Source organism: Hoplias malabaricus, chromosome 2, assembly GCF_029633855.1.
Source record: "Hoplias malabaricus isolate fHopMal1 chromosome 2, fHopMal1.hap1, whole genome shotgun sequence".
Classification (NCBI taxonomy): Eukaryota; Metazoa; Chordata; class Actinopteri; order Characiformes; family Erythrinidae; genus Hoplias; species Hoplias malabaricus.
The window spans coordinates 52,857,693-52,884,213 of NC_089801.1; the positions used below are offsets into that span (position 1 = coordinate 52,857,693).

The following is a 26,521-nucleotide window of genomic DNA, read 5'->3' on the forward strand; positions in this document are numbered from 1 at the left end:
ACCCTGCTCTTCAATGGTCAGGACCACTATGATTTGGGTGGTGGTGTGTTACTGTGTGCTGTGCTTGTATGTGTGGATCAGACACAGCAGTGCTGCTGGAGTTTTGAAACCCTGTGTCCACTCCGTTAGACTGTAAGGTCAGAGACCGTTGTTTATCTGATGCTGCACAGTTTGTGCTGGTTGTTCTCTAGTCCTTCATCAGTTTACACAGGACACTGTTGTCTGGATATTTTTGATTTGTTTACAAACCCCAGCAGCACTTCTGTGTCTGATCCACTCATACCAGCACAACACACAATAACACTACGTCATTCAGTGTCACCTCCGCGAATCCACCACCTGAATCATAGCAGCTCTGTGGTGGTCCTGAAGGGTCCTGAACATTAAAGAGCAGGGTGAGATGGGTATAAGAAAGTATTCAGAGCAACGGTCTACAGTCTGTAATTGTAGAACTACTTAGTGCCCCTTTATGGTCAGTGGAGCTGAGAGAATGGACATGTATGGAGTGTAGAAGAAAGGAGGTGAGCCTAATATCATGATTAGACTGTGTACACATTATTTATTTAAACTTACGCTGTGGGAAGTGAACTCGACGCCTCAAATCTTTTCCTTCTTGTTCACCGTTCGTCCAAATCTCAAAAGTGTGCACTTCTAAGGAGATAAGGTTTAGGGGACAGGACCTTGTAAATATTAAGTGCGGGTGTGTGTCGTTAGAGGGCGACAGAGCGGTCTTTACTGATTCCTGCCTGTTCTCGGTGCAGAAGAAGATCTGTGTCCGCCATTTCTCCGCTGAGGGTCTGTTGGAGGACGGAATCGAAGGTGACTTGTCAGTTTTTTACATTTACAGCTATCTCTTTCTCTGCAAAACGCTTTTCTCTGTCTTTGCCTTTACTCTGGAGGTTAAAGCGGTTGTTTCATGTTTTCGTGGAGAGGTAAATAAAGCCTCTGTCAGTGTTGGCTTCAGTGGTTTCTTCAGTCCGAGGGTGGTCGGAGGAACAACTGACAGAAAATGATATTTATAATGTTTTAAAACAGCAAATAAAACTACTATTCTTGAAGGAAAAGTGGTAATTGTTTCCACTTTTCGTGCGTTTATGAGATTTAAGTGCCATTAAAATTTTACCTTAAAGCTGTATAAAGAATTCAGAAAACTCGGATTAACGTAAAAGATGTTAATGACAATAATTTTATAAAAACTAACGCACGTTTTATATTTCTTAATAAATACTCATTCTCCTGCAACGCAGCATTTACAGTCTCGCTATTTCAGAACTAGAAATACGGACACTATTCTTTTATCCCGAAATATTGCAAATTGTCTCAAAATTCTACCTTATTCTCTAATTATAGGTTATTTTTCCAATGTCAAGTACATATTTTTTCAGAAAATGTATCAGAATGACCTTGTTTCAGTGCTCATTGTCCATCTTTAACACAGATGCATTTGTAGTCTTTCTATTGCCCTGCATACTCTGTTTGCTTTTTTGCACCCTGTTCTTCAATGGTAAGACCCCACAGGGCCACCATAGAGAATGATTTGGGTGGTGGATCATTCTCAGTGCTACAGTGACATGGTGTGTTAGTGTGTAACCCTAGCTAGAACAAGTGGATCAGACACAGCAGTGCTGCGGGAGATTTAAAACCTCCGGGTCATTGCTGGACTGAGAATAGTCCACCAAAGAAAAATATTCAGAAAACTGCGTCCTGTGTCCACTGATGAAGGACTAAAGGATGACCAACACACAAATTGTGCAATGACTGATGAGCTATTGTCTCTGACTATGTCTAAAAGATGGACCAGTGAGATAGGTGTGTCATTTAGATGGCACAGGGTCCTGTGGAGTTTCATACCATTTAAAGAACAGGGTAAATAGGGGTCTAGAAAAGTATGCAGAACAACAGAGACTATATTCTGAAATTAAAGCATTAACAAGTAGAACTATGGTAGGTGGAGCTGATAAAAATGGACAGTGTGTCTAGAAACAAGGCTTTCATGTTATGGCTGATCAGTGTGTGTGTTTTATTTAGTGTATAAATAACTGTGTGTGAATAACTTGTTTATTCTCTTTCTCTGTGTTAAGATGTCTGTTCGGGGATTGTGGCGGTTGTCCTCTGTGCTGAGCTCTGCGTTCTCACTCACTCTGAAGAGGAACATAGGGATCTCTGCTGTGCTCTTTAATCGAGCCAAGGAGCTTGACCCTGTCCAGAAACTCTTCGTGGACAAGATCCGAGAATATACCTCCAAGAGCAAGTCAGTCTGAACAAACTCTACACATAGACCATATTAGACACTCAATATGTCCACCATGTTGAACGAACTCAATTTGACACTCAACATATACAATATATTTAACAGTCAGCATGCAACCCCTTGCTCAAAAAAGTTAGGGTTTTTCATAAAGTGCAATAAAACAAACATCTGTGCTTTGTAAATTCTCTTGAACCTTTCTTTAACTCCAAAGGACTTGTAATACAGGACTGTTTACCAATATCCTTTCTCTTTTCTTTTTAATTGTGCTTTTGATTTGGGAACTGAGGATACTAATTGTTTTGGGTTTGCAAGTGTAATTGTTGCCCATTCTGGTTTGGTAAGATTTCAGCTGCTCAACAATCCATGTAACCATTTTCTGATTCTTGTCTTCATAATACGCCATAGGAGAGAGATCTGGATAGCAGGCATGTCAGTCTACTGCATAAGTCTACTCCCAAGTCAGTGTGGCTGTATTTCTTAAAGTATGTCTGTCTTCCAGTGCCCTCTGAGGGCTTGAAGGTAATGTGTGTTTAACAGCAGTGCCTGGCCTTTCTCTGATTCTAAAATAATAGTAATAGCTATTTTGAGGTATAAAATTCTAAATTTATATATATTTACAAATACAGACAGTGAAAGCGTAGTGCCACATTAGATGTAATGTAAACACTGCATTAGAGCCTAACAAGCAGAACGAGACACTCAACATATTAAACACACATCCCTGCATCACACTCCAAATAAGTTTGCAAAGGGGCAAGAAAAGTTGATAGAAAATTCATGTCACACTCTGTTTTGAAGTATTACATTATAAGTAAGTAAATGTTAAAGGTCGAAAACAGGCGTTCACCAAAAGCTCAGTCTTTGCGAGAGTGAAAATAGGTCTGTCCTCGTCACTTAAGGTCAAACTTCATGGGAGAGTTGTCCAACAGTTCAAATAATGTTATCCAAAGACTAAAGAAATTGTAGGTTGTTCACCATCCACCATCCAGTTCATGTTGTCATGAGAAGTTTCAGAGAGACCAAGAGCAGAAAACGTTGCTGAATGTGCACTATAGTTGAGCTCTTGCCACATGGACTGCGGAGTAATTTGGAAAAACACTAATACAACACAATCCACCGCTGCATCAAAGATATGCTCCAAGATTTGTACTAAACAAAGAAGAAGCCATTATTTTGTTTATTTATTTATTTATTTTTGCTGCACATAGACGGATCCCGGTGTCATCTGAGATGGCCCAAAAGAGTGTAAACATTCTTTGGTTAGACGAGCCCATGTTTTAGCTCGTCCGTCCCCCCACCCCCATCAAAAACTGTTGGGTTCTATGTGCCAAAGATGAAAAAGACCATCCAGACTGTTACCAACAAAAAATGCATAAACAACAGCTCTGATGGCATGGGGGTGAAACCGTGCCCACCGCATGTGTGTGGAAGCTTATATTGGTATTTTGGAGAGACGTATGCTGCCTTCAAGAGAATGACTTGTCCCAGGAATTCCATGTTTATTTTAGCAGGACAATTCCAAACATTCACTTTGAGTCTTCATTGACACAGTGTGTGTCATGTCATGCTCTTCCCTGCATCCAGATATTTCTCCTGTTTACAATGTATGGTGCATCATGAAGAAGAGAATGAGACGACAGGGCCCACAGAGTGTTGAGCAGCTTTAGTATTGTTTACAGCAAGAATGTGCAAAATTTCCACATGTACAATGCAACAATTAGTATCTTCAATGCTCAAATAATTAAAAAGTACAATTAAAAGAAAAGGTGTTGTGATCCAATGGCAAACATGCCTCTGTCCAAGCTTTCTTCAGTTTGTTGCAGGAATTGTTTAAGTTTGTTTATATTTAAGAAATTAATAGTTTGTCATTGAAATCACTGGAAATTGTCCCAGCTTTTCTTGAAGTGGGGTTAATACACCACATTATACGCAGTGTTCACAACAATACGCCCGTGTACATGACTTTACAGTGTCAACAGAGTAGACCTTCACTCATTCTTTTATTATTAATATTTTTAACCCATTTCTCAACTTTTTCTTGTACACCAACCCTCTCCCTTTACAGGAGTGCAGGTGGAGTAGTGGATGCTGGCCCCACCTACCAAAAGAACATGACAGAAGAGATCAACAAACTTCAGAGGTTATATGGAGGTGGAGACCTGACCAAATTCCCAGACTTTAAATTCCCAGGTCAGTTACTAAATTGAACAGAACCTGACAGTGGCTGGTTTATTTGCCATTAAAGCTCTTCAAAACATACGTTGAAATTGTTGCATGTCATAGAGTGTGAAGTTATTCATTTTGTTTGTAGTTGTGCTTTGGGAAACTGGCCATGAGTGATCACTATTTATGGTTTTCATGGGTTTTTACCATGATTAGGATGAGCAAAGCTTGTTATGGTTAAGGCACTTTTTTTGGCTTTTTACCTTGTAATGCTCCTCAGACAACTACATGCTGATCCTACTTTTTATAATAATAATAATGTTCAATTATTTGTCATTGTACAACAGAATGTGTCTTCCACATAAAACAATCCGTGGCAGTAAAAACACACAAACGCACGCTAGTACACTAGGGGCTTTGAACACACACTTGAGGGGGGCAGCCATCCCCGGCTCCCAGGGAGCAGTTGTCAGTTCAGTGCCTTGTTCAAGGGCACTTCAGCTGTGGATGTTCCCTCTGGTACCAATCCTGTTCCTGATTGTGGAGGAAAAAGCCACCAATACCCAGAATGCCTAGCAAATTCAAGCCGTCATGAGACCACCTACACTGCATTGACACCCAGCTTAGCTGCAACTCCTGGCCTGCAGAAACTGATCATTTTTGCATAAATTATTATTATCCCTGTCTGTGAGGAGTTTGTGTTCTCCCCGTGTCCGTGTGGGTTGGCGTAGTGACTTTTTTCTTAAAATAATTTATTTTTCTTTCCCCCTTTCAACAGAACCCAAGCTGGAAGAAGTGGCTAAATGAGCAGCCCTCTGCTGAAAACTACATTTATAACTGTGTCATTCTGAATGATGGAAGTAAATATTTAATAAATGACCTTGGTTTAAAAATGTGGTGTCGGTTCCATCATTGCAGACTGTGACTGTGTGGTGCTTGTTACCAAAATCATCTAGAATTTTTTTATTTATTTTTAACAATGATTTCTAAAATACATATGTAATTATATTTACATGCGGATTGACATTGTAAAATATCTGATTACTTTGCTAAGCCAAAGAGTAAAGCAGACCAAATGTGAGCATAATCCACACTTTAATATAAAAACACAATACTGATAAAACATCCAGTAAATCATTCGTTCCCTGGGTCACATCCATGCACTCCATTTGGACAAAATACTATACAGATAAGAAGAAAGGCACAGGTTGAAATATTGTCTCTTTACAAACATTAACATTGATACTGATCATTCCTCAGGGTGGTACACTACAAAGCTAGACTCATGGGCTACTGAGAAAGTGATGGAGCTCTGGATGCAAATTGCGCATTCAATTTTTGTGGGCACTTTGTCACTTTTGAAGTTTTGATAGGAGCTTGATGCAGCTCCTAATTGTAAAATTAACATTACAAAACATTGGAGGGCAACCTTTTAGCCTGAACAGTGGTTTAAACATCTGAATCTCTCATTGAAGTGTGTGCATTTATGATATTTTTGGTGTTTCACTGCAAGGAGATAAAATGTGGGTGTATTTTTTTAAGCAACATTATTCCAGTTGTATAAATGTCTCAGACTGAAATAAATCTTTAGACTCTCTATAATTTGTTATTGCAAATGCATGCTAGTTTGATGTTTGGAAAGCTGTGTCCTTCGCAGGTAGCATTCATGCTAATTTGCTAACGAGTGAATGTAGCATCCTAGTATATCACCCTTCTAAGGCACAAAAGAATACAGGTAGAATGTGAAATGACATCTAGTTTACCACAAAACAGACCACTTTAACCAGAGGCCTCATTATTTACTTATTTTAAACGGGAAGTCCACAGACTTTGACTAACTTTCACCATAATTCAAGCATTCATATATGTATATTAGGAGCAGCTTGATGTGAAATGAACAGGGGTGGTAATGGAATCAGGATTTGCTAGGAACACCAATGAGTGGACTTTTTTCTGTTTTTTGCAAAATGATGATGGAAATTTGGAAAATATTCTTTGGGAAATATTTTTCCTCACAGTGTATATTCCATTTCATATCTGGTTGTGTGATGTTGCCTTTAGAAGCATCTGGTTCCTATCACCATATTTCTCCACAGCATTTCACATCAGACCACTCAATTACTTTTATTACATTTACAGCAAGAGAGTTGAATTATGTGGTACGTTTTTATCTGGAATCAACCATGAGGATAAACTCAATACTGTCATGGTTTTGTTAAACTTACCTCAGATTTCTTAAAGGAATATTTCATCAAAATGTCAAATTTATACCCCAAACAGTGTCCATTGTTGACTTTAGTTTTGCACTGGAGCTATGAGGCTATCAGGTGGCAAGATGGCAATGACCCAGTTCTTTCCTCAAACGCTGAGGCCCTCATTGAGGTGTGTGTATTTATGAAATTGTTGAAGTGTGAGCAAGTTTGAAATCAAAATTGGGATACTGAAAATATTTTTCTACATTTCTGGAGCCTTTGTGATCAAATTAATCATAATTACATCAATTTGTTCAGTGATGTGATTCTGATTAAAAACTGCCTAAATATGGACAGAAACAATGTCACATAACTGAGTGCTAACAATGATGAAGCTACTATCCCATCCTGCTAATGAAGATTCAATGATGTGAAGTTGGAAATATTCTCACCCTCCCCCAAAAATTCCATAGTGTAGTTTCTTCAGTGCTCAACCCAGAGCAGCAACTACAGAGTCTCTGTTCTCCCAAGCACAGGTCAGTGAATTCACACTGAATTTAAAGCTGTAATTTTAATTCTTTAAATAAATCTACTGCGATGCTGTGAAAGTTCACAAATTAACAAGTTAGAAAATGGCAAAGAAAAAAGTGGAAGCGCTTGTAGCCCACAATGAGCCCATGGTGATATATATATGTGTAGTAAATCCTTTCAGGAAGCTCCCTACACAGCTTTATCCTTCATTTTAAATCATGATGTCCCTAAGTGACGTTTTTTCTGAACCTCATACACAAACTCAGGATGTTCAGTAAAGTGGAACTTCCTGAAAGGGGTTGCGACACACATATATCACCTGCACAGAATGACAGTGTGCTTGAGTCCTTAGAAATGATTATTAACATATTTTTGTTTGTAAATGGTGTGTTCCCACATATTTAGCAATTCAGAAATATTTATTAACCTGTCATACGTTACATACGACCCATTCTGATATCACTTCAACAACAAAATGTAGAAAAATACACGTTGAAAAAGCGTTGTTGTGAGGTTTGCTACATTGAGATTTTAACCCAAAAACGATTACAGGACACGGCAAGAAAGGTGAAAAGCGTGTTCAAAATTGTGGATTTTTTTTTTTTTGGTCTTTTATATTCCTCATCATTTGGCTTTATCGTAAACTGAAGCTGTGGGGGAAATGGGAAGCAGAGTTCAGCTTGATTTAATGATCTACACCTCTACAGTTACAGAAAGCAGTGTGTCCCAATTCTGTTTTCAAGCGTCTGACACCTTGAACTGTTGCAGCCCCGCTGTCTACCCTTCATTGACTTTGCAAATCTGTGCACAGTCTGGGGCAAGAACTTGGTCGGCGCCACATTAATGGGGCAGGACTATTCCAGCTGAAAGCCAGGGATGTAGCTCCAGAGTAAAACTAATCATATCTTGACGGATTGATGAACCATGTCTTTAAAATCTCGAGCGTTTTGACCTCAGTTCGTGATCATCTTTGTGTAACAAAGTACCACCAGAGGGCGCCAGCGGACAATGTAAAGTCTCACTGCAACGCGCTCAGTCACCGGCCACCACTAGGGGGCAGCAATAAAACACGTTTTCAACGATTGAGCTCCACATAATATTGCCACACAATATATATATATATTTTCTTCTTCTTCTTCTTTTTTTTTATTTAAACATCTGCCAAAGGGTCCTCACGACAGCAGTGAGATGAGATGAAAAGGCTGTCCCACTTTCCTCTCCGTCCACGGCGGCAGTGTGAGCTAGCGTCACTTATGGCACAGGACCTTTGGTTCCCGTGTTTCAGTTCATTTTGTGTGTGTGGGTGTGGGTGTACTGAGGTGGAAAGTTCCTCACAGCATGAAGGACTGAGTGTGCTTGAAGTCCTGAGTCTGGAAAGGCAGGCAACATTTGAGATTTATCTTAGTGTCAGTGAAAATATATGTAACATATAAATCCAGAATGGTATCTATATAAATGTAGAAGTGTCAATATGATTTTCAGAGAACAGCACACGTGAAACCCACCTCTGGACAAATGACATAGGTCAATTATGTAACATCTTTTTTGCCATTTAAAGAAAGGTTAAAATTTCATCATCAGTGTGTTAAAAGGTCAGTTAGCCTTCTGCAGTTAATGTGTATTGAGTGTAATTTCACTCAAGCAAATTGCATCACGTGCTGTGGCATAATTCATAGTTATTTCAAAAATGAATATAATAAATGATATAAAGAGACACTATTATTATTATTTCTATTAATAACAGTAATCACATTATGTGTCCACAGGTTTAGAGAAGAAGAAGAAGAATTAAATAGTGAATTCTGTAGGGAATCCATTGTGGACACGTTAAATGATGCACATAAAGCATATAATCTCTATATATGCCAATGCCAAGCATTGGCTAGTGGTGTTTAAAGCCCCCCAGCACTGAGCTGTGTAGCAGTGGAACTGCATTCTCTGTATGGAGCACCATCCCAATACCTTTGGGATGTGTTTCAGGGGTGTTTGTGATCCAGAACTAACGATCCTGAACATTTCAAATCAATTCATCCTGAACAGACTCTTACCACAACACTCACATGACTGAATATGACTGGTTTGAATGCCAAATGTAATGCTTTTCTGTGCTGATTATATAGACTTCAAGCACAGCTGAATGTTGTGTCACATTGGGTATTAAACTAGCAGTATATACAAAATATATTTTAAAATGACATTTCAAATTCATACTCTCCACCATGAAAAAACTAACCTTAATTTTTTTTATTAGTCTTTGTAGCTAAATGAAGTTACAGAGTCACTGTTAATACTCACATCTTGTGGAGGAGGGCCATAGCCAGCATGGGGGCTGTGGAAACAACATCGGTTTTGTTAAATCACAAAAAGCTGTGAAATAAAACCATAAACTGTAGAATTTGTTTCTAAATCATTTTTACAACATGACCTTTTTCATACCATTTGTTTTTGCAGCAAAACAACTGGTGACCTGTGCAGTTTAGGCCAATAGCATTATACATGTCAATGACTCTGTTCACACACACTCACTCTCACACACACACACACACACTTTGATCTCTACCCATACGTTAACCCTGTGTCCATATTAGGCCTTAGATGACGCCATTTGTCTCAGTCTCCCAGCTGTCCCCGTCTTTTCCAGCCTGTCTCCCATTCTGCCTTTCACTACTGTTTACGCAGAGCACATGGCTTGTGTTCAGTAGTGCAGATAGCATTGATCTAGGCTTAGAGTTCTTTAAAGTGGATTTGGAGAAATCCTTCATGGACATTGTCCAACACCTTGCGTTTACTTTACAGGAAAACATCAACTGTCATTTGTTTTCTGAGGAGTGAAGCAATTGTGAAGAGCTCAACATATCCATTTTATGTTTTAAGTAATGCATCTCATATATAAACATCTGAGGTTGTGAATAATCTTGTTGTATTCTGTCAATGTAAGGAATTTTAGGTGCTGTTTTTTTCCCTTGACAAAAAAAATGTTATAAAGCACATTTAAGAACCCAGACACTGCATTTGCAACTCAAATCTATTCCTTTGTAAGGGTTATTTATTAAATAAGGTCTGTTTTTATTTCATTGTTATGTAGTTTGGGTATTTTGTAATGTTGGACAATGTATATCACTGTACTATATAAGCACTATAACAGGTATTCGGTTTTCTGCTCTCCAGTATATGTGTACATATGGGTGAAAACTAGAGGGACTTTTAAAATGGGAGACATGGAGATTAAAAATAAAAAAATAATGTTATTATAGAAAATCAAATAAAAAATACAAACCCACAGGAGAGAGAAAGCAGATCCATATCATTCAATATCATTCACAATGTTGTCTGTTTTTTCCAGGACATATTATAGTGAGGTTGCTAGTCTTATAATAGCATTTCACTAAGCAAATTAGTACTTACGAGTGGTTGCAAGAGATATATGTGTGTAGAGGCTTTTCTTATCCACACAATGTGACATAGCTAATATTCAAAAACTGCATTCATTTTTCACCTCAAATAATGTGGCTAAGATTCGAGACTTGTCTGAATTCCAAAAACTGACAACACTACACAGTGTAGCACACAAACTCAAAGGTCTACAGACAAGCTGTATGCTACAATCAGTGCAACAACAGAAATCTTGGAAACAAGATACAATTATGATGGTTGGAAAAAAAATACTTCATAGTGTGGTTAAATGTAAACGCTTCCTGTGAATTACTCTGGCTGATTTTTAAATTCTAACCCTAATTTTACACATGTTTACACATGCTTTCATTATACAAAGACCTGCTGTACTAAAAAAAGTCCACCTTAAGACAAACCTTGATTGTACTACCCCTTAAACCTTTTATCAAGTACTGCAATAACAGTAATAATCTCCTATTGGCAGGCTCTCTAACTCACATGTCCTCTGTTCTGCTGAGGTTCTGGCTGCTGATGTGAGCCACTCCATGACACTGTGGGATCCAGAATGACCTGCAATAGGGTGCCATGTGGGGGGTCAGAGGTCACAATCGGGGGCAACAGCACACATGGTGCGTCATGCTGGAGGTTACAGCCAATGAGCAAACTTATACAACTCTAACGGGGTGGGGAATCAGCAGATGCAAAAATGGAGTAGAACACTTGATTGCATGCAGTAGAGTGATATTTATCTAAAATCTAAGTCATGGCAGAGTTAGTCCATCACACACTGAAAACGTGGAGCCAATCTAAGTTGTGGTTTGGCCAAAATAAATAAATAAATAAATAAACGGACAACTTAACCCAAATATATTCAACCAGAGCTAGACAAGAGCAGAGCTGTGAGGCTATGTAAATAATAGAAGTTTCATGCCAATGGGACAGAGTCATACAAACTGCGAGGCTAATCATCACTCGCTTGACATTACTTAACATTCTGTAATTTTAAATGGACTATACTTAGCAATGTAACAGTATCTAAAGCAAATGCATAATGATGTAGGCATAAAGTTTGCCTAATGATAACTGTTGCAACGTTTGCTAGCATTGCTTATTAGCCTCACAGATCCAGCACCAAACTAAAGAAGCATCTTTCCAATACCACACACCTTGGCTGAGTGACTACATTTGGACAAGGAGAAAATAATCACGTATAATAGATGTTTGATGGTGGCCAACACATCAATTTAGCTACTTTTTTTTTCAAAAATAAATAATTTAGCTAGCAGCTATAGCCAATGGCAAGCCTCTGTGATTAATCCCAAATTTAAAAAAGGGCCACATCCCAATGAAGGAATATTTATTAAGGGTTTGGTTTTGTGGAAAAAAAAAAATACAGATAACACCTTTGCAATGCAGATTACATTCCGATCTATTTACATGAATAAACTTTAAAATAAATTATTTTGGTGGATATGGTTTGCAATCTCTTACTTTTTATCTAGCCCTTATTAAAAAGCAACACACACACACACACACACACACACACATATATATATATATATATATATATGTCTGATTTGAGTCAGTTAGTCGTCTTACCTTCCTCTGTGTCCTGACATGGAGATATAGAGAGATTAAGATGGGACATAGAAATAAAAACAAAGGACAACTGGTCAAAACATTTTCATCTTGTGCTCATAAGCATGTCATGACCTACATACATGGAGGGGGGAAATGTGGGCAGCTCTAGTCAACTTACGGCTAAAGTAGCCTTGCCGGTGGGCATACCATGCCCCGAGAATGCACACTGATATGACCAGGCACAGCACTACTACTCCTGCTATTATTGCTGAAATGTTTAGGTCATCTGGGAAAGAGAGAGAGAGAAACACATAGGAAAAGAAAGAAAGATATGATTATATACAGAATCTTGGAAAAATTAAATGAATCATCATGCAGATAATGTGTGTTCTAGCACTGTATAAAAGGGAATAAGAGATGTAACAAAACAATTACATTGCTGTGTTTTATTGTGTTAGCTTGAGATGACATATTAGCATGTAGCTAGAGGTTTAGATCAGAGCATTTTAAAGCACAGCTTTTCATTGTGATATTGTATTTTCATAACATTGAATGCCTTCATAAATGGAAAATGGAAACATTTAAACCCTTTAGTATTGTACTTTATTTCCTTCACTGAGGGCCTCTAAAGTTTGTGTTGGTTTATGTACAAAAACACATACAAACCCTATATATCCAATAGAATTTACAGGTGTGAGCTTTGGTGGTTGCACTTTTTAGTGCTGTTCAAATGAACCCATTAACACCTTGCTGGAATTTAACACTAATTAATCATTTTACCAAATTTGGCCACAACTTTCCCCCCATAATTCACACTTTTTACAGAGTCTAGTAATGTATTAGCTTTTTTAAATTAGCGATGCTACTGTTGAGTTCAGAAGGGAGATTAAATAACATAACTCTCTCTCTCTCTCGGTTCACAGCACTAATGGTAATATGTTGGAATTGAATTGTACTGTGTTTGTCCATAAATTAAATGTTAAGTTCCTTTTCATTGCTAAATATTCAGTAATTGCACCTGAAAAAGTCTTGAAATATTTGGGATATTTACCTGCGGAAAGGATATGGTATTAGTGCCCTAAAATATTTGCTTGTTTCTGCTTTGTTTCTAGTTTGTTTAAATGGTATGAGTTACGGTCAAAATTACAGAATGATATTTCAGTAAAACTACATGGTATTAGAGATGTAAAATGCAAACTCACTTCTCATATTGTTTCTCAGTTACTGCATCTCTCACCAGGTGCCTTCTGCTCAGCTTAAAGAACCATGGATCAATTACTAAGCAATTGTTAAAACTAGGAATGTCCTATTTATGGGTAAATAAACCGTATTGCCATATCATTACCAATCTGTAAAGCTACTGCCTAGGGCTGTCCTTTGTTGAAACATTCTAGGTTACATCTCCAATTATAACTTCAGAAAAAATTTCCTGGGTGCAAATAAAGTAATTAATAAACACAATGTTTATGCAGTTTAGTGTAAAGTTTTGAAATTTGGACAATGTTTACATGGTAAAATTTAACTGCAAATTATTTTATTTTATGACCCCTTAAAATATATTATAAATATATTTACTTTTTGTATAATTATATTCACATGGATATTTTTAGCCAATTCTTTTGGCTAATTTTTCAAAATTGTATTTTCAAAATGGGCGGCACGGTGGCGCAACAGGTGGTGTCGCAGTCACACAGCTCCAGGGACCTGGAGGTTGTGGGTTCGATTCCTGCTCCGGGTGACTGTCTGTGAGGAGCTGGTGTGTTCTCCCCGTGTCCGTGTGGGTTTCCTCCGGGTGCTCCGGTTTCCTCCCACAGTCCAAAAACACACGTGGGTAGGTGGTTGATTGGCGACTCAAAAGTGTCCGTAGGTGTGAGTGTGTGTGTGCGTATAAGTGAATGTGTGTGTTGACCTGTGAAGGACTGGCGCCCCCTCCAGGGTGTATTCCCGCCTTGCGCCCAATGATTGCAGGTAGGCTCTGGACCCACCGCGACCCTGAACTGGATAAGCGGTTACAGATAATGAATGAATGAATGAATGTATTTTCAAAATGGTAGACTGTCAAATAAATGAAAAAAAAACCCAGTTTTTTGCTTTGTTTTAATAATTCAAAATATACATGATTATATCAAGAAATTAGTCCAAATAATAATAATAAAAAATGCCGTCTTTAAAATCCTGGCTTGATTCATGTATTCGGATGGACTTTGCATTAAAGAAATACTGCCACACTCACCAATATTCATGTGTTGTCCCAAGCAGCTCTTTGGCTGTCCCACTCCATTTCTGGCCTCGCAGTGGTATTGTCCTGCATCAGCTCTGGAGATTTTTGTAAACCTCTTTTTAAATTAATTAGGGAAAAAAACACCACAAAAAAAAATTATAACTTATTTGGTAACAGCAAATATAGTTATATGCTTCTGCCTGAAAGGTGTTTCTGTGTGTGTGTGCATGCATTTGTTGGTGCATGTGCCTGCATTGTGTGTGTTAGAAATGTCAGTGTCGGGTCAAGATGTCAGTGTTTATTTAGTGTGATTATTCCTGTCTGTCAATATCAATCTGTCATTCTGGCTCTTGGAGTCTGTTAGTATTAGATCTTTCTCGGCCTTGCCTCGCGACAAGAATTCAACTAGACTAAAATACCTAGAATGTATCCATGGTGTCATTATTTTTTTATGCACTGTAAGTTTATTTCTTCATAATTAATCTTAATAATATAACTCATTTACTATCTACTCTGAAACTTAAAAGGTAGGCTAGGTTGAGAAGAATGTTTATATATTTATAATATTCAGTGTGTTAATGTTTGTTCATTGAAAAATAAGGAAATCTCATTTTTACCTTAATCATAAAGTAGGTTCATTGCATCATTTCAACAGAAAGAAGTGACAATTCTTTTTAGAAAGATTATAAATCAGTGGGTATGTTCATTTCCAATTTCTAATCCACTGTCGTGACTAGAAACTATCAAGAACTGATTAGGCTAGGTTCCGTCTATATAAACTGTATAATCCTGCGTTTTAGTTTAAACAATAACATAAAAATGTGCTAGATTTTGGTGAGGACTTTTCATAATTTCAACAGTTTAAAAAAAATTATGTACTCACGAGAACCCCAGTGTGCTTGTCGACAATGTAGGTGGCATTGAAACGTGGAGGAAAGAGAGGTTTCTTGTCTTTGTACCAGGTGTAGGATGCTGGAGGAATGCTGTTCTTGTCACTGCAGCGCAGCTCCACCACAGAACCAGTCAGCGCAGAGCTGGGGATCTCACAGTCAGGAATTTGTGGAGGTACTGTTCAAAGATTAATGATCGTGTAATGAGGAACTGGATAGATCAGGGTTGAGTGAAATATTCAAACACAAGTATTTATCCACATGATCTACACCTAAAGCAGTAGTATGTTGAACACAATAGAATTTACCCTAAAAATTGGACAGAACTACACTGTATATCTAAAACAGTAGTAGCAGACATAAGCTAGTTGATAAGCTATTTTTTTTAGCTTCTTTAGCATTGTAGCTCCAGGGCAAGCCTAAAAAAGCACTTACAATAACAAATCTTTAGGAGAAATTGGTTTCTTTCACCAAATGTGGGTTTCCTTTATATTTCAAAGCAAGGACTGAGGATCGGCCAAACGTCAGAAAGCAAATCCCACAGAAACAGATGAAGCCTCCTACCCAGCACTTTGAGCGTGACGTTGGTTTCACCGAGCTTAACAGTGTCAGCCGAGGCGCTGACCTCACAGCGATACTCTCCTGCGTCCTTCAGCATGACCTTGCGCAGCGTTACTGTTGCCCCTTCAATCTTTGCACGTCCCAAAAACGGTCCTGTGAAGGACAAGACTTTGTGAATCCATGTACAATCTGCATGCCATGTGGGTAGTGGCCACAGGAGAAATTTTATATTCCTAGGTGGATTTCCCCTGTAGTGTAATTGGAGCATGAACGGTAGTTAGCGTCACAGTCAGAAGTAGGCCATAAATGTTATTCACCTGTGAAGTTGCCATTAAAATAAACAAAGGACACGTCGTTATCCTTCTTCTTCCATTCTATGCGAGGATTTTGATCTCTCTCTGTCTTAAACTCGCAAGAGAGAATGGCATCTGAAACAAGGAGGAAAAAGAGACAGAGGAAAACAAAAAAGTTTTTTGTCTATTCAGTTATAACATACACTGGTGTTGTAAATTACATGCATCTGTTTTCTTCTCAAATCTCCCTCACCTGAATTCTGCTGCACTTTTACTTCGGATCTGGAAGTGCTGACCGTCACCGGGGCAACAGGGAGACCTGATGGAGAAAGCATCAGCAGGGTCTTGGTCAGACTATTGACCTGTACCAGCTCATTTTGACTTCTTTTGGCACACAAGGTCGATGGATTGAACAAGTGACTGATTACCTAGCCCACTGTCCACATTGTCAAAATTACAGCTGTTGAATAAAGCCTTATTCTCTGTGAAATAACTCTATATCAAGACTAGTTTCAAATACAAAACCCTTGTTTAATAAGTCAAACATATAATGGGAACATATATAATCTGTAAGGTCAGCGTGTGACACAAACTAGCAATGGGGAAAAATGTAATGTAAATGGTTTATGTGGTTAAAGAGTAGTAGATTTTAATGAATGTTTAATTACTTGTTGAACATATCCTGTTTTGTATTGATTCGCCAGGCTATTGACATCAGCCTGTTACAATTAACACCTATTATAAATGTAAATTGCAACATTTGGACTCTTTTGGTGTTTGTATACTTTCCAAAAAAAAAAAAAAAAAAGGTATGGTACAGGTACATTATTGTCAAAGGTTCAAAAAGTGTAAATGTACCTTTGAAAGGTGGTTTTAAGTCCAGTTCCCTAAATTAGTTTTGTTACCTAAAGACATTCATAATCTGTATTCGTTTATCCAGTTCAGGGTCACGGTGGGTCCAGAGCCGACCCGGAATCACTTTGCACAAGCCAGGAACACATCCTGAAGGAGGCGCCAGTCCATCGCAGGGCAACGCACTCTTAAACATTCACTCACACCTATGGACACCTATAGCCAATCCACCTACCAATGTGTGTTATTGGTGTATGAAATCAACACAAAATAAAAATCTAACCCTAATTACAAATTAAGGTACAGCTATGTTCCCCATATGAAGGTACAGGAATGTACCCTTTGAGGTTACCACCACAGTGACAATTTTTTTCTCAGAGTGTAGATGTGTAGGATTGTAATGATTTTTTTTTCATTTGTAGCAGAATTGTGTAGGTTGCTTGCTTATATAAACAATGTCAACTTTGCAGCCATATATTTGAAAACCAAATGTGTTAGCTTGTACACTGTTCTCCACTGCACTTGCTCAGTTCATAGTCAGACAGAGTTCTGCCAAGTCCTACTGTAAATTCCAGAAGCCCATGCTGATTACTATTGAACTAAGGGCAGATACAAAGGAAAAACACATCTGATTTTCAATGAAAAAAATAAAAGACTGCTTTGAACCTTACTCCACTTTCACCCAAAAGGGGAAAGGCCGGTGCATTACCAAGCGAACACTTGACCAGGCTATGATGTTGTCTAGAAATTGAGGCCACCAAAATACATGCTATTTAAGTATAAATAGTAGCTCTTTCAACCTACACTCTATAGTGAACAAACAGTGGCAAAGTTCACTTCCTGAGAGTGGATGACCAGTTACATTGAAGTCCAGCTTCCTGTCAGGAACAGGAAACAGGTACAGCCCTTCCTCCCTGCTGATTGGATTATTCATCACAAGCATTGTTTGCCTTCTTGTTTCTGTCCAGAGTTGATTCATTAGATCAACATAGTGGTCAACCTCAGTTAGTCACTGTCTTGACTTCAAATGATGAAAATAATTTAAATATCCAAGCACTAGGGTATTGCATCTACCAGTTAATATGGGAAAAAAAATTATAAGCCTCAGTCACAAACAGACAATTTTTTGATCTATTGCATCTAATTGATCAACCAAATGTAACTACAAATTTTATATAAATATTGATACTGGAGGTTTTCCTCACATTCAAAATTATTTACACTATATTTTGACAGTCCACTTAATGTATAATAAATGCTGTTTAAATTTACCGTACTCTCAACTTCCAAGTTTCACCAGACAATGCTGTTAAGGATTTGAGCATCTGAAAATAATGTAGTATAGGAGGCTATATGTCTGGCAAAAATATATTTAAAAAATACAAGTAACACAAACACTTAATAAGCTTCTAATATTTCATTATATATATGCTATATATATATATATATATATATATATATATATATATATATATATATGCTAGCTAACACCCTAATTTAGCTTTAGATTTTTTACTTTAGCAGCCCCCTGTTACTCTAGGTGTTCCTCTAACGCAACACTGGCACAGGTGAATCTAGAATATGTAGTGAATGGAAGGGGGGAAAAAAAATTATTATTTTATATATATAAAAATGAAGAATCACTGTCGTGTGCAGGTGTACTTCACAATTGTAATCAAAAAACCTTTTTTTTTTGTTTTTTATAAAATTCAGAAGTCCATTTGCTGCTCTCCTGTCTGTTTGCGTGCTCAAAACCAGTCTAATGTGTTTATGAAGCCCCAGTGTCTGTAAATGAATGAAAAACACACTGACTCTGGGTGGTATGGTACTTCCTGTGTTTCTTTCTCTCAGACAACTGTACTCTTTAGACAACTGTAAAAATGTGATATTTTTGCTATTTCGGAAATGTCTCTAAACTCAGCAGAACCCGAGTTACAAATTAGTTGCTGTTGAGATGCAAACAGTGAAAACAAAATCATATTTTGAAATACCAAGTCTGACCACGCTAAGCCATGGTTTCACCATCTGACCCTAGATGATATTGCTCCATGTTTACAAACAATGAAAATCTAATCAACCCACAGAGATTAGAGCTCTTAAAGCACAGCTTTTCCCATCACTGACCGCTGCTTCATGCACTCAGAGCCTAGTCTATTTTAGGAGCTTTCCTCTTAGGAGGGTATTGTCTTTTCCCCTGTTTCTGGGCTCCTGTGCCCCAGTCATGCTCCTGAAAGTCAGTCAATAAACAAAAGTAGGTCCAGGTAGGGTTTCCTTCTCCTGAATCGTTCATGTCACCACTTCCTCCATGTTTCTATTTTAATATGAGATGTGACCCCAATAAGGTTTAATTGCACAGTGCAATTTTTTTTATAGCAGAGATGCCTTTTCAATGCAGACTATATGTACTCACAATATATAGAATATAGTTTCACTGCACAACTGAATTGTTGTTGGATCCCAGAACAAAAGCATTTTTGAGACACTTGTTGCTGCACATTTCTTCTAAATGGAGGGTATTAATAGGACAATTTGTCTCCCATTTGCTGCTGCAAACTGTGTTTATTCCTCTGAGAAAGCTTTAAACTACACATTGGAAATCTTCCCGTATTTGATTGTATTCAGCCTGAAGAGCATTAGCGAGGTCAGGTACTGATCTTAAGATGATTAGTACTGGCTCATATCAGCTGATCCCAGTGATTCAGCTCCAATGTTCCATAGCCCAATGCTCGGTGTTTTTAAGGTCACTTTGGGCACATGGTGCATGTCGAACCTGTAATATATGTACCACTAATTAGTTTAATATATAGACACCAAGACATGACAGTTTTCAGCTCCTTTTGTTTTTAATTAACAACAGAAAGGAAAGTGACTTTCAAATGATGTCAGGAAAACGGCACATAAGGGAACAACTGCAAAAAAACGAAAATCTCTGGCACACCCTATGAATCTGGGCTGTGAAGTAATGGAACTGTGTTTTCTGACATGATGTTACACCACTCAATACCTTGGATGTTGGAGCAGTTTTTGTGATCCAGATCTAGTCATCCAACTTGTCCTTGTGGCTAAATAACACAAAAAAATTCTCCTGGATAAAGTATTCCTTTAAGTGAGTGCACACATGCAACATTTGTTCAAACTGTACGGAAATCAGAGGAGGGTGGGTCGGCTTTTGAATCTCAGTGTTTTTCCACATGGAAGCTCATACTGTCTCAGTTTCCCTCTGCTTGCTCAAAACAATGTTTAGTTTGAAAATAGATTCATGCAATGCCGCTTCAGAATCAAATCTTTTATTAAAAGGTAAGCCCTACACAAAGAGAAGTGAAATTACACTGACTCAGACCGCAAGCTACTGGATCAGGAATGTACCTCTTTTCTAAACCTGTTGATGTTAATGAATAAAAAAGTCAGCTTTACTCCATAAAAATAAAATGGCACAGGGTGAAAATAATCCTACAATCTATAGTATAGTCTAGTATAGTGAAATTAAAATGAACTAAATGAATCCTCACAAAGACATCATATCACATTTCATTACATCCCCATTGCAGAGCCACTGTAGCATTCATAAAAACCCTAGCTCTTTTACAGCACCAGTGGATCTACAAAGCAGATAAGAAGTGTTCAAACTGTTGTCTCCATCTTAATTATTACAATGTAGTCACAGCCTGAAGGGTATGAACAGTATACAGCCAAAAGTTAGTGGACAATATGCGCATTTGGCTGCTTTAAGGTGCACTTTTTATAAGCTCTATAAATTAAGCACTGTCACACAGAACAGGATGCTGTACACTCTCAGAAAAAAAGAGGTACAAACTGTGTACATCAGTGTTTAAAAGTCCAGTTTTGTTCCTTAAAAGGTACATTACATTCTCTTCTCCAGAAGGAGAGATACATGTTTGTAATCATTCATTATAAAACTGTGTCATATTAAAAAAACATAATAAAAGTCCTGGAGATTATTAAGTCCTGGGGCATATGAAATCAAAACAATTTTAAAATCTAAAATTGTGCTAGAATGAGGTACCTTTCATGCATTCATTATCTGTAACCCTTATTTAGTTCAGGGTCGCGGTGGGTCCAGAACCTACCTGGAATCTTTGGGCGCAAAGCAGGAATACACCCTGGAGGGGGCGCCAGTCCTTCACAGGGCAACACACACACTCACAGACACTTTTGAGTTGCCAATCCACCTACCAACGTGTGTTTTTTGGACTGTGGGAGGAAACTGGAGCACCCGGAGGAAACCCACGCGGACACAGGGAGAATACACCAACTCCTCACAGACAGTCACCTGGAGCGGGTGTGACTGAGACACTACCTGCTGCACCACCGCGCCGCCCATTATTACGATATGTATTTTTTAAATCATTTAAAAAAAAATTCTATGGATTTTATTGAAAACAATACAATATGACACAGCCCTACTCTCTAGACGAGCTGCACACCGCACATAAGGTCATATTGTTCAGTGCTAAGCGTTGGATAGAAGGGTGCTGGGCTATGCAATTTGCTTTGGAAGAGTGAATCTGCATTCTCTGCAGTGATGGAGCACTATGAGATACCTCTGGGATTAGTTGGAGGGGTATTTATCATCCAGAACTAATCATCTATGATAAGAACCTGACATAGCATTCATTTACAATGTATTAACATTTACAATTAAATCCTCACAGCAGTCTTCCAACATCTAGTGTAAAGATTACAGAGGCTGTTACTGCATTAACATGAGGACAAACACACTATTTATACCCATGATTTCAGAAGAAAAACTGCTTGAGCAGATCCACACAAACCTTTGGCCATCTACTGTGTTGTCCCTCTCAGGTTGCTGGAGTTTTTCCAAAAGCATTATCACCATTTTAGACTGAACAAGGGTCTGCTTGCTGTTCCTACAGCCAACAATTGTATCAACACAGCTGTGCAACCAACCTGACCTTGCAGCATCCATCTTATCATTTCCCTTTCTTTTTTTGACAATTTTTGTAATATCCAGGATGCAAAAAACATAGACCGAGAAAAGGGAGAGGAAGAGGGAGGGAAACCCAAAAAGAGAGACAGTGCCATTGTGTGTGAGGCCACTTTGACCGACAGTGTCCGAAGGAGTAGCCATGTGGTCAGATAAGAAACTGGTGAGGACTAGCCTGACATGCTGCCCACACTTCTTCCCCATGTCCCCGCTGAAACTGCCATAGTCCGCACACAAACGCACAAACACACACACACACCTGTCACACCAAGACACACAAAAACCTGAGTCAGCATGGAAACATGCTCGCTCACTGATTCGGAGCAAGACAGCGGCTCACACGTTACTTACAGTGATGGGTAAGGACACTGAGTTAAAGCTTTTAAAGCACTCTTCTGTACGCATGGCTGAGCCCGAGAACACAGGCGACCTATGAATGCATGAAAACGGACAGTTCGCAGTGAATAAATACATCAAACATATATCTATGAATGTATAATTGTTTTTTTTTTTCTGGTAAAAATACATACTGTGTCCCTGGTCTTCAAATTGCCACTTTAAGATAAAAGACAGGCTTAGGAGTATTTTAACAAACCATTGTCAACAAATATCATTTGTCTCCGTGACCACAAAGGCTCAGCGGAAGTTATGTTTTAACAACGTCCAGAAACACTGCTGGGATCTGGGCTCAAGCTCATTTTAAATGGACTTGATGCACAGTGAAAACATGCATTGTGGTCTACTGAGTCAACCTTTACAATGTCTACTGTGTTCTCCAAGTCAAAGAAGAATAGCACTGTCTGGTTTGACAATAGCGTTAATTTAGTGTTAAGGTGATTTTAACTAGTAGAGAAATCCATTTCATGCTCATTATGTAAGACACTACCGGCAAATCCAGTTTAAAGCCAGAGTATATCAAAATGGCTCCCTACTCGCTATACCCTACATTAATCACTATGTAGTGCACTTTGATAGTGAACTGAATTCAGGACGGTAGTGAACATTTTCGGGCATTACCTCATGAGGGTTTTTATCAAATAGCACAGTGTATTATGTGTATCCAATAACTGCTAGGGTACATTGGTTGTACACTACTATTTGCAGTGCAATGTTGGATTGTTTGACTGCACCGAAAAATGTGCTTTATTTTTTAGAACACTACTACAAAATGGCAGAACCCAAAAATACTGCAATATATAGTGAATAGGACACTGTTTGGGACACAGCATATCATTGTACGGCAACACCATGCCACATTCTGCACGTTCCAACAGTGTGGAATCTGAGAGTTTGAGGGGTAGACCGACAGTCTATTCACATCTCCTTGTGGAGGCTTATGAAAATTATGAGTTTTCTGTTTTATTATCACTTCACAGACTATTTCAGCTATCATGTTATTTTAGTGTGTTATTAAGTAACATTAAGTAAGCCAGCTGTTTGTCATCAAGTCAGGATGAGACCACTGTGTCTGTGAGGGATGTTAGATTGTGTAGAGCAGCAGTGTATAAGTCTGAAACGCATAAATGCACATTTGATCTACAGAGATGTGTGATATATGTGACCTTTTCCTGTGTGAGTGACTGAGTGCATGTGTGGCCCAAACCAAGATTACAATAAAAGCCTGAACCATTAGCTGCTACAGTGAATGGGTCCAAGGGCTCTGTTAAACTATGAAGGTCATTTTGCTGCCACAGTTCGAATTCACCTGTCACTTGAAATGAAGGCTTCACTGCAAAACAGTAAACAGTTGTTATGACTGGTCACCTTTAACTTTTGAGGAAAAGTTGGGAGTGTTATTTTCCAAGTCCCCATCCACAGGTCATAAGGTCACTGAATGGCTGGACGAGGATTAAAATTATGTAAATCATTTGCTATGGCCTTTGCAGTCACAACCCCGCTGAGCGCCTGTGGGTAGTTATAGACTGCTCTCCACCCCCCCATCAAAACACCAGTTGAAGGAATACTTTTTGGGGGAATGGTGTTTCATCCCTGTTCCAGACACTTCTAGATTAAATAGTCTGCATTTGTTAAGTGCAAGTTTTTAAGCATTTTTCGTTTTTGTGACTTGAAATTTTTGATCTATTTTCTGTTTGATCGTGGTAACCACTTTCAAGGCACGTTAAAAATGTCCACATGTGAATTGCTTGGCAAGTGGATGGAAAAACTGGTGGAATCGCAATGTTGGCAAGTGTCTGTACATGAGGCCTCCATGAGAGAGAGAGAGAGAGAGAGAGAGAGAGAGAGAGAGAGAGAGAGAGAGAGAGAGAGAGAGAGAGAGAACAAACAAAGCTTCTCTGTGTGAGTGTAATTCTGCACTGGTCAGAGGGAACAGCTGGCTCTGCCGGGTGGCACAGAGAGCCCCACCTTCAACCTCTCTCTCTCTCTCTCTCTCACACACACACACACACACAACTCATAGTAACACTCCCTCCACCCCATCATCTTTGTCACACACTAAGATGCTTCAAACCACAAGATGCATCATCAACACAAAGCAAATATACAATAAACATAAACATTGACCAGATCCCCTACAATCATTGAATGTAAAGCAGAAATCAATTCCTTAATCACCACCGCCTTCTGAAGTATCACCAAAGCCTTGAACATTACCTGTTCATGTAACTGCCTCAGCGGAAAGTGTTCTCCTCCAAGTGTCTTGAGCTGACGTTTTAGCATCAGTTCGAAAAGAAATTGAGGCTCACGTAATATGTCTAAGTGAAAGCATGTATTAACCTTAACCCACCTAGCTTTGTATTTCTGTGTGACTGTCTCCACCTACCGAGTACCAGTATTCAAGTTAAAATAATTAAACATACAAATAAATAGTAAACAAATTTAAATTAAAAGGAGCACTATGTGAAACATGGGGGAGGGGTGGGCTGTGGTGTTTTTTGGGTGCTTCCTGGGGAGGGAGATGGAGAGTACATTCCTACCGCCTGCCAAAAGTTACACAGTGCAGTTTGCGGTGTGGAGATCAGAGTAGCAATGAGAGAAGCTCTGTTCCCATAATACAGGTCAGTGGAGTGCCACAATGATTTTGAACGTGTAAATTTGAGTTGAAAATATTACATAGTGTTATTTTAAAGAATGTATACATTTATATAAGAAAACATTTTTATATAAGAAAGCAATACAAAACAAATAAAATTTAAATTAATGCAATAATAAATAATAATAAAGTAATAATAAAAAAGAATACATTCATAAATAATAAAGTAAATGTAAAATAATATCTGAAAATGCTTTGATTCCTTTCAGCTGTGTCACATCCCGTGCCCAGACAGTGTGCTATTGTAGAACAGAACTTTGTTTTTCCCCTGACTGATCTTTCTACTCCGTTTGCTCAGATTCATCTCATAACAACCATAAATGCCACTTGTTGTCAGTGTGATGTTGTTGAGGTCGTGGGTGTCACACCATAAAGTGCAGTTTTTGCTTTTTAAGTATCTAGGCCAGTCCCTCCATCTCCGTCTCCATCTCTCTCTCTCCCTTCTATCTCTCTTTCTTCCTTGTTTTCTCTGTTTATCTCTTATTCCTGTTTTCGCTTTACAATCCTCCCTCCCTCCCTCTCTCTCTCTCTCTCTCTCTTGTCCCAGATGAACAATGCAGAGTTAATCTAAATCCTAAGATCCCTCATCTGTCATGTGTGCGGTCAATTCTTTGCCCATAAAACGATTTGATCCAGATTAATGGAGCCTAAACTTTTGCTTTCGAAATGAAATGGGAGAACTTAATGCATGTAAAAGGAAACACTCTAAATATGCTTTTATTATTTGTTTATTTATTAGTGATTGTGAGTGCACTGATGAAATATCTGCTTTTATCTACACTTTAACACACCCAGGATGTGGCATGTTTGAGCGAATCTGCAAAAGGGAAAATGGCATACCACGTCCTAAACATGGCATTTTCCACCCGTTTAAATAATATCTGTTAATTTTATTAAATATAAAATATCAATTGTGTCATAATTTGTGCACGGGACACATTCAATATATTTCCCTGATATCTAAAATCCAGTGAATAAAGTGTGATTGTGAAAAAGACATAATAATACAATAACATAATAGACTCGATGCACAGGTTCAACACATAGTATACAAAAACTATACAGGTGTGTGTGTGTGTGTGTGTGTGTGTGTGTGTGTGTGAGGAAATTAAAACATGTCATTAGCCAAACCAAAGTTTTACACACAACTCCACCTGCTTTTACCTAAAATTCACAAACTCTCACACACTTTCTCTCTCGCACACACACACACACAAAGCAATGAACCACTTACTAAGAGTAGCCTAATCCCATTCTCAGAGCCTGTAATCGGGTTGTAAGACTTTAAGAAGATTCAGACTCACAGAGCAGCAGCAGAGTGGAGATCACGGCGAGCATTTTCCACACAGAGAACTCCCAGCGCCAAGGAAACGGGTCCCAGACACAGTCAAACACCCCCGGTTAACTCTGTGAGAATGTGTGTGTGTGTGAGACAGAGAGAGACAATGTGTGTGAATATCTGTGTGTCAAAGTGAGAGCTGCGGATTTGCGTTTCCTTGCGTCATGAATCCAAACAGCGCCGCTCTCCCTGAACGCCACCGCCTCGCCTCGCGCTCATGTTGTTTTCCCGCCCGC

General features: G+C 38.6%; 2 protein-coding genes across 2 annotated transcripts; one reads left to right on the top strand and one right to left on the bottom strand.

The window, feature by feature from the left end:
• Positions 1-661: 661 nt before the first annotated feature.
• Positions 662-5,302, top strand: atp5pf (ATP synthase peripheral stalk subunit F6). Its single transcript, XM_066661424.1, has 4 exons — positions 662-819; positions 2,082-2,251; positions 4,317-4,441; positions 5,193-5,302. The coding sequence occupies exons 2-4, from the start codon at positions 2,082-2,084 to the stop codon at positions 5,219-5,221; spliced, it is 324 nt and encodes a 107-aa protein (XP_066517521.1). The 5' UTR covers positions 662-819; the 3' UTR covers positions 5,222-5,302.
• A 204-nt stretch (positions 5,303-5,506) lies between these two features.
• On the bottom strand, positions 5,507-26,521 carry jam2a (junctional adhesion molecule 2a). The gene is made up of 11 exons (XM_066662220.1): positions 26,251-26,521; positions 16,330-16,395; positions 16,101-16,211; positions 15,787-15,936; positions 15,216-15,400; positions 14,345-14,447; positions 12,290-12,397; positions 12,130-12,142; positions 11,029-11,100; positions 9,433-9,466; positions 5,507-8,507 (listed from the first exon to the last, which is right to left on the bottom strand). Exons 1-11 carry the CDS (start codon positions 26,282-26,284, stop codon positions 8,469-8,471), a joined length of 915 nt encoding a protein of 304 aa, XP_066518317.1. The 5' UTR covers positions 26,285-26,521; the 3' UTR covers positions 5,507-8,468.